Source organism: Nanorana parkeri, unplaced genomic scaffold (assembly GCF_000935625.1).
Source record: "Nanorana parkeri isolate BGI_ZX_2015 unplaced genomic scaffold, ASM93562v1 scaffold751, whole genome shotgun sequence".
Lineage (NCBI taxonomy): Eukaryota > Metazoa > Chordata > Amphibia > Anura > Dicroglossidae > Nanorana > Nanorana parkeri.
In genome coordinates this window covers 789,768-798,693 of record NW_017307019.1, presented here as the reverse complement: position 1 = coordinate 798,693, position 8,926 = coordinate 789,768, and the positions used below count along the sequence as shown (strand labels likewise).

The window sequence follows — 8,926 nt, the reverse complement described above, 5'->3', positions numbered from 1 at the left end:
TTTTAGCTGGAGTTCTGCTTTAACATTAGGATATTATTATTTTTTTAGCTTGAGTTCTGCTTTAACATTAGGATATTATTATTAATAATAATAATAATATTATCATTATTAGTATTTAGAATTTATAAAGCACCATCAGTTTGCACAGCAATAAAGGGATCTAATACAGTATTATTACAATATTACAATAAATTCAATACAAAAGGATTAGAGGGGCCCTGCTCGTGAGAGCTTACAATGTAAAAGATATGTATTTTCGCTCACATGACTGCAATTCTCAAGTCTACAGGCTCTCATCTTAAAACATCTGTAATTTCTGTGAAAAAAAATAAGAAACCTTTTCCTGATTAGCTTTGTGAAATAGTCCTACGGCGTGTGAGCACACTCGTCAGACAACAATAATGGTGGTGCCTGTTAAAATTTGAAGTGAAAATCAAGAAGTGGAAATGCACGCAGCATTATAATGGAAGAGATGGGAGTATGCAGGGATACTGATGATGAAACAGTACAGTATAGAGATGCTATAGTGACATGGGATGAGAGGAGGAGGAATGTGTTGAGGAAGATAGGAGGGATCGAGGCGTATGGGGAGGGGGAGGTGAGACGGCTGAAGGGAGAGATACAGAGGAAGGATTCATGGAGGCAGAGGAGAATACAAGAGCTCTGAGCATCCCTCCTGATTTCTGCATCCTGGCAGGTGAGTACAAAGCAGGCATCTGATTCTAGAGGAAAAAAACAATCATTTCATTATATAAAAAAGTAAACAGGAGGGGGTTATTTATTTCCCATCCTAGATTTTTGTTCTTTATGATCCATATTAGGAAGGAGCCTGTTTCCGGCTGAGCCAGAAAAAAACATTATTAGCATTGCAAAATTATGTCACATAATCAATCTATCGCACTATTAAACAAAGAAATCGAGAGGTGAGGAAGGGGCCTCTAATAGATTCAGGAATAACAGTGGATGTTGCAGGGCCAGAGCGCGGCAGAATAAAGCACAGAAGAGTAGATTATGCTGTGTGCATTTATTTTTTATGTCTGAGTCAATGGGGTGCGGGTTGTAGGCGATTTCTATGACCAGAACTAGCATGCATATGATTGGAAGAGCAAACTCTTCTATGTAGGTGCCACTGTAATCATTCTATAAGCTAATGAAGGTATAAAGAGATGGCTCAGTGGTGGCTCCTGCTATCAATCATGAAGAACTAACAACCTGTCACATGAAGGATATTCTATAGGTTTGTATGAGATAGCAGAGATTCTTTAGGGGCATATAACGATATGTCACCGCCACAAGCAAAAAAATAGAAAGTATGAGGCCTCTGAGTGATGGAGACGTACATGGTGTGTGAGTGTCGTGATGTCAATTGTTTTGGCACCCAGCCGGTTTTGACTTTTTGAATTTGTATTTCTTTCCAGAATGAAGATCTTGATCGATCTGTTTCGGATTCTACACTGAGAGACGAGCCGACTTGAGTCCACAATGGAGGTATGAGGGAATAGGCTGTGGCAGGGGTGTGCTTTAACTACAAATCCCAACATGCCTTAGCCTTTGGGAGCCATGCCTGTAACTGTCAGTCTTGCAATGCCTCATGGGGCTTGTAGTTCCACCACAGCTGGAGGTCTGGAGTTTGACCACCCCTGCTGTAATATCTCACAGCAACACATCATATTCAGACCTGGATGATAGGCGGTGAATTTGATTCAATGTGAATGGTTGCTTGAAGCAATACAAACTGATTAAAAATCAGTGCAATTAAGGCCCACTGCTACTCTACAGTGGACTGAAAGCAAGACACTTAATGACCCATGGTATTATTATTATTATTAATTATCTTTAAGTATTTATTCTGCTTTGTATAATAGTACAAAAGGTAATTATATGGAAGTCACTCTCAGCAAAGTTTTTTTTACCACCTCTGCAGCTCCTGAGGCCATACAAAGCACGTTGTTTGTGATCAATTGTCACCTAAAGCCTTGGTTCTCAACTGGTGGGTCATGACCCAAAAGTGGGTCGCGACCCCATGTTCAATGGGTCGCCGCGTGCCTTCCACTTTTCTAGGTTAGAGGCTTCTCAGCCTCCCCCTACCGCAGCACTGTCAGTTCTCGTGCCAAGCAGCCATTCGAAATATTTTGCCTGGCACTGTCAGCTTGAGGTGGGCTGTGCTGGAGCTATGGCCGCAAGGGAGCTCCATCTATACATGCATTGCTTACAGCTCCTTCATGTGCCCTGTAGAGGTGTTTGGACCGGAGTGATATAACTTTATGGCTCCTGGCGCCTCTACAGGGCACGCAAGGGAGTTGTACAAGCAATGCACATTTGGATGGAGCTCTGTCACAGCACAGCAGCCCAAACTGGACCCCAGCCTGAGGACCCACTCCAGTTCTTGTAAGGTAGGGAGACTGGGTGGATCTTAAATTAAAAGAAAAAAAACAAAAACATTTTTGAAGTGTGTATAGGTGTGTGAGATTGTGTCTGTCAGTGTTTTTGAGGGCCCGTTCACACTAGTACAGTGTTAATCAAACAGTCCTGTGCAATTAACGCACTGTACCATGCAATCGCATCTACGCATCCGGTGCGGGAGGTGATGCGTTGCCATTCATTTGAATGGCACCCCAAACCTACCTCCTGCCCACAGTTCAATCACCCACACCGGTATCGCAATGCTGTGTGTTCCCTTGCAAAGCGACTTGGGTCGTGACTTAATAACCAAGGACAAATGTGGGTCCTGAGGTTACATCGGTTGAGAACCACTGACCTAAAGTATAACTAAAGGGAGATGTGGACAGACTGTTTGCAGGGTTTGGAGAACTGTCAGGTTTTTATTGCTGTGCCCACTATTAGGGAGATTGACTTTCTCTTACTGTCTCTATCACCAATGTCACTGGGAATGAAAGTGAGGGTCATTCCTAAATGTTCAGTTGCCACCAGAACAGGAAGAGAGGGGAAATCTTCCAATGAGGACACTTGTTCCTGTGACAACTGAGGGGATTTCTCTCATATTGGCAAGGTATGCTCTCACTTCCTGTTACAGCTACAGGACAGGAAGAGAAGGGATATCTCCCTAATGAGACACAGGTGGCAAAAAAAAAAAAGAATGACATCTTTAACCTTACTCTACTCTATCCAGAAAAATACATCTTTGGCTTTACACTAACCTTAAGTGCGTCAAACTAAGCATGACATCCAACAGCTTTAGATTTTCCATTTAGTCCATCAATAAACTTGTTGTTGAATGCACTTTGCTATTGGGAGCTAGTTGTTTATGGCTTATCATTCTTTTATCCATCTAGTGATGCTTATTGGTTATGTGCTGGCACTTAATGGATTCAAGTTCGGTTTGACACGTCCCTGAGTTTTTGGGGGACTATTATGTTGCTCCTGTTTTTGTGATGAGTACTATGATGGGAATTTGGAGGAAACTGGAGCAGACTAAATCTGGAGTAGCTTCTCTCTTTCATTTTCTGAGCCTAAATAAGCAAACTGAAGAGAGAAACCTTATTACTATGGTTACTATGGGCAACTGCTCTAGATTCTGTTCGCTCAAGTTTTGATAAATTCCCCTCTATGTATTTTATTTTTGTTTTGAATGTTTAGCAGCTATGTATATCTGCATGTATTCTCTTGTTTATGCTACTATCCTTCTCCCAGCTAAACAGAATGGGGTGGAATTTATCAAAACTGGAGCAGACAAAATGTGGAGCTGATCTGCACTGCAGCCAATCAGATCCTATCTCTCATTTTCAAATCTGACCTGAGCAAACTGAAGAGGAATGCTGATCGGTTGCCATGGGCGACTGCTCCAGATTCTGTTTGCTCCAGTTTTGATAAATTCCCCCAATGAGTATATGAGTAAATATGTTTTACCTCATTTTTTACTGATAGATATCTTGGATATCTTGTGTAGTTAACAGAGTCATTCAATTTCAAATTGTTTATGATATTATATATCAAATTATTTAATATATTATGTATTTAAATGTCTTCTTTTATGTACCCATACTTTGCTTGTTCACTTGCTATAACTTGCTTAAGATGCCATTGGCTTTTACACAACAGTGCATTTTGTTTCAGCCAATTTAGCCTAAAAGATTCAGATCCTTTCTTAAAGAAGAAAACATTATTAACCCTTCCAGTGAGGTTACCCTCACACTGCAAGGATTTACTGCTCGTTTTTGTCTAGGTGCTAATAATAAAAAAAAAGTTGTACTCACCTGAACTGCTAAGCGGGCCACCTGCTTCTCCAGTCACTGAAGCCTGTCTCCTCCTACACTGCAGCATTGGAATTGTTCTCAGCATCCTCATCATCTATACATAGTGTATAGAATGTAATGATTTCTGGGACCTTAGACCACTGCAGAGGAGTGAAAGAGGGGCTGGAAGGACTGGTATAAGAACAAGCTAGCTCCACAGTTCAGGTGACTTTAACTTTTTTATTAACACATAGACCAAAAGAAGCACTTAACCCTTGCAGTGCGGAGCAAGCCCCACTGTAAGGATTAATAAAAGTTTTGCCTGGAGTTCTTCTTTAAGGTGAACATAAACATTGGACAGCTTTTCATTTTGGTTACATTCAGCATTTTTTTTGGGTAATCTGTATGACACACCACAGATGTTCTTGAGCCTTTCGTATTAGGGGAAAAGACAGGGTGGAAACCTTTGGTAATGAACCGACTGTTCTGCTACTGATTACAGAGATAAAGACAACTCTGCAAGTCAGAGTCTGTCCTTGTATAGGGGCTTTGATGTGCATTAGGGTTGATTTACTATAAGAGTTTATAATTAATGTTCCCTTTTGAAAATTAAATATTGTAAATAAGGTCATATAGTCAATAAGCTGAACCTGTGTTGGCAGTGAAGGATTTTTTTTTTTTTTAATGGATTTTTGCTAGCACTTGCTTGGTTGATAAACCACTTGATGTTCGTAGCAATTTCTTAATTTTTGCACACACGTGATACAATCTGAATTTTTGGCTAGAAAGCAGTTTAAATCCCCCCAAACAAAGATCTATTTTCTAAAAGCAGAGGCCCTGTAGACTAAGAAAGTGCTGTTTTTTTATGTCGCACAATATTTGCGCAAATGTTCATCAAACCAGTATTTTTAGGATAAAAAGGCTGCTTACTAAACTAAAGGGATGTTCACTGAAAAGCAAAAATTTCTATTCCTCTAGTAAATCAAGCCCAAGGTGTTTGTGTTGCACATATCTGAAATAACATGATCCTGGTCCCCAACCTATTTTTTCCCTTTACATGGCCGTGTTGAAAAGCGCACAAGTTGCTTTTGTACACCGGCAATGCAAAGGATACTATACAGGTGGGCATAGGACATTTCGTAACTTCTCAAGGCTCAAAAACAATGCAAATAATTATTTAAAATGTTGTGCCTTACATTGCATCTGTATATATATGTGTGTGTATGATAGAGCTTGTCATTCACATCTGTATATTGTAAGAAGGGTCAAAATTATATGTCTCTGAATGGAGGGATGGAGTTTGCCCACCCCTGCTGAAAAGTATAACTAACAATTAATATTTCACTTCATAATTCATTTTTTTTCCATTTAAAAGCTGGGGCACAACTACAATGCAGGGCGCCCCATAGTTGAATTTTGATGCCACCTTTCTCCCCCAGTGAATAGTGTAATTATGCCTAAATCAAGGGTAGGTAACAGGAGAGCCTAGTCAGTACATTATCAGGGTCCAGTGCTGGGAAAACAAGTTGCCAGAGAAGAGCAGCAGTGCAGGGAATTAACTTTAAGGGTCAATTCACACCAGCAAGCTACGCTAAATGCACAGCCGCTGGTGTGCAGCAAGTGAAACAATGCTGATGCACTGGCACATTGCACTTTTTTGCGGGGACTTTCTACAGCCACAGCGCGGAACAGTGAGGTTGTACCACGTTGTACCATGCTGCACTGACAAAAAGTAATACATGCAGTACTGTTTTTCAGTGCACACCACTTAATGTAGTGGTGTGAAATGAGACATTTAAAAACAAGGCTATTGACTTAAAACTCACTGTTCCATCCACCACCGACCTCCACCAGGTGGGTGCAAGCATGCGGGTGCTGTCCACCCATTAACATCAGTGTAAATTAAGAAGAGAGCCACACACTGCTGTTCACCATTCATATGCTTTAATCCATGAGCATCAAGTATTGATCATGGCAGAGATGCCCAACCTACAACCTCTGACGTGTTTCACCTTTATGGGCTTAGTCGTAGAGATTCTCTAAGACTAAGCCCATAAGAGTGAAACACGTCAGAGGTTGCAGGTTGGGTATCTCTGCCATGATGAATACTGGATGCTCATGGATTAAAGCATATGAACGGTGAACGGTGGTATGTGGCTCTCTTCCTTATATACACTTAAGCTGGCCATACACCTATAGATGTTCGATTGGAAATTTTTGCTTTTGCCAAAAACCAGGTTCGATTCCAGCTCAAATAGCCCATCAAGCACAGACCAATGTCGATTTCAATAATCGTCGTTAGCAATACCAACTACCAAGTCACCAAATTTTGTCAATGAACAGAACGGATTCTCGTTTGCGTATGTGCAGTGTTCTTGCTGCAATTTTTTTCCGTACCAAAACACCACTAATCCATCGACTTTCCTTCGATTCAAAAAAAGTTTTCTACCCTCACCCTTCGAGAAAATTTGAGCGGGATTACAGTAAAAAAAAAACGTTGGTGTCCCATCAACTGTTTGATTATCGTTTGAAAGACCATTCATGGAAGATTTCCCAGCGCAGATCAAAGAGTGTATGGGCACCTTAAGACTATTGCGGTGTTGGTGTGTTTAGGCTGTGCTGGAAATGGAGGCCAGTGCAGACCGAACGCATCTGGTGTGAATCAGCTCATAAGTACTCAGTAGCCCACCAGCATTTTTTAGCATCAACTGATGTCTTTCGAGTATAAGATCCTAGGACTTGCTGTAAATTCTAAGCCTTTCTACCACCAAAAGCCAGGAATTAATGGAAACTGTGGTTTAGAAGTTACTAAATAAATAAATAAATGAAAGAAAGTTTATAATTACCTTTATTATTATTATTATTTGTAGTATAATATACTTGTTAGTGCTCCTAAGTACAATTACTATATAACCCTAATACACACTTTTTTAAACAAGACTTTTTAAGTTTTTTTGCAGAATTACTAATCAAGATAAGTGTCTTATTAGTTGTTAGCTTAAGAGACACTGGAATTTTTTACCCTCGGGAAGACTGTGTTAGGCATACAGGGTTAACCTTGGAGAGCTGCCCAGGGAGACAGCAATATATCTACTTACAAATGTGGGAAAGCAAGGGAGATCTGGGACTAACCACAGCTCAGTATCAGGGTTAAAGATACAGTACTGGATCAGTGTTATTAAAGCCACTGATTTTTAATATTTAAGTTGACTAAAAAACCTCTCTAGTGGTACCCCCTCCCACTCCTGTGTCCTGCAGCATCCGCATGGGCTGCTATGTTTATAGTTACGCCAAAGACTTAGAGGGTTATTCACTAAGCAGCCAAGGGCAGCCGAGTGAATAACCAAGCCAAAGTGAACTGAGCTGAACGGCTTTCGGATATTCACTTCGGCTCAGTACGGGTGATTTCAAGTAGCGAGCAGAATAGAAAAAATGTAACCAAATGAAAAAAAAATGTTAAAAAATTATTTAAATAAATGTAAAAAAAGAAAAATTAAAAAAGTCAAGAAAATAATAAAAAAAGTAAAGAAATAAAAAAGGCAGTAACGCAATGTATACAACAGAAGATTAGTTCATCCAAGCTGTTTAGCGTGGATGGAGTAATCTGTCATATTTTTTCCGTTCAGGTCACGGGTTGAACAAAAGAAATAGCTACTTAAGGTCCCATTCAAACGGTTAGTGTCCGTTCCAATCAGGAGGGGATGCGCATGCGTGCACAGATACCCTGCTGATCAGAGCAGCATAGAATGGATATCCCTCTTGTGACATCTTGCAATGGAGGAAAAAAGTGAACTCAACAGACCATCTTAGGTCTATGTTCAGTCAGATGTAAGCGGACATGTGTCCAGTTACATCAGATTACTTCCAATCCATCCTGTTCAGGTTCTCCTTTATTGGACCTAGATGGACCCGGAGGTGATTGAATGTAAATGGATACAGGTCAGTTTATATCCACAGGCCCATAGACTAACATTGAGCTTTAGATCGGGCCCACCATGTGAAATGGGTGTTACAGATTGATTTTTACTACCATTTCAGTCACTTTCAGCAGATTTTGTAGGATCAAATCAGGGATGAAAGCAATCACATGGGTTGAAAATTCTGATTTTTGATACTGAAAGTGAATGGATCCATATATTTATGTTGCTTAACCATTGTTTCAGACATCCAAATTAATTAAATTTGTGTGTACATGGCAAGAAATAGATTTACCAAATGTATGTAGCAAATGTGTCTACCTAATAGTAATTGCATTGATAGTTTAGGTAGTCCATGCCATTACATAGGGGGTTATTCACTAAGCTGAAGTGAATAACCGAGCTGAAGTGAATTGAGCCGAACACCATTCGGCTATTCACTTCGGCCCCGTACGGCTGATTTATCTGTACATCCACTAAATTCGGCTGTACATCAGCTGGCTTCGGTCAGCCAAACATGCTTTGCCGGCTGGGCCGATGTGAAGAATCCGTTTTACTCAGCCGATCCAACATCTGGGTCGGCTGAGCTGAACCTCCGGCAGTTCACTCGCTGCCGTTCGCCCCCTATTCACAACGAGGCCGAGTGACAGTGAGTGAATAGCCGACGCTGCCAAGCTGCATTCGGCTTGGCTATTCTTCTCGCTACCTCCAAGGTAACAAGCAGAATAAAAAAATGTAAACAAAAGAAACTAAAATTATTTAAAAAATCTCCTTTTTTTACATTTATCTAAGATAAAAAATAAACTAAATAAATGT

General features: G+C 40.4%; 1 protein-coding gene across 1 annotated transcript in view; it reads left to right on the top strand.

Moving 5' to 3' along the window:
• Window positions 1-1,449: 1,449 nt before the first annotated feature.
• APC2 (APC2, WNT signaling pathway regulator) overlaps window positions 1,450-8,926 on the top strand; it is a 57,903-nt gene continuing 50,426 nt past the window's right edge. The window contains exon 1 of the mRNA XM_018564450.1: window positions 1,450-1,488. Coding sequence (XP_018419952.1) covers window positions 1,483-1,488 — 6 coding nt within the window. The 5' untranslated portion in view covers window positions 1,450-1,482. The remainder of the gene's footprint in view (window positions 1,489-8,926) is intronic.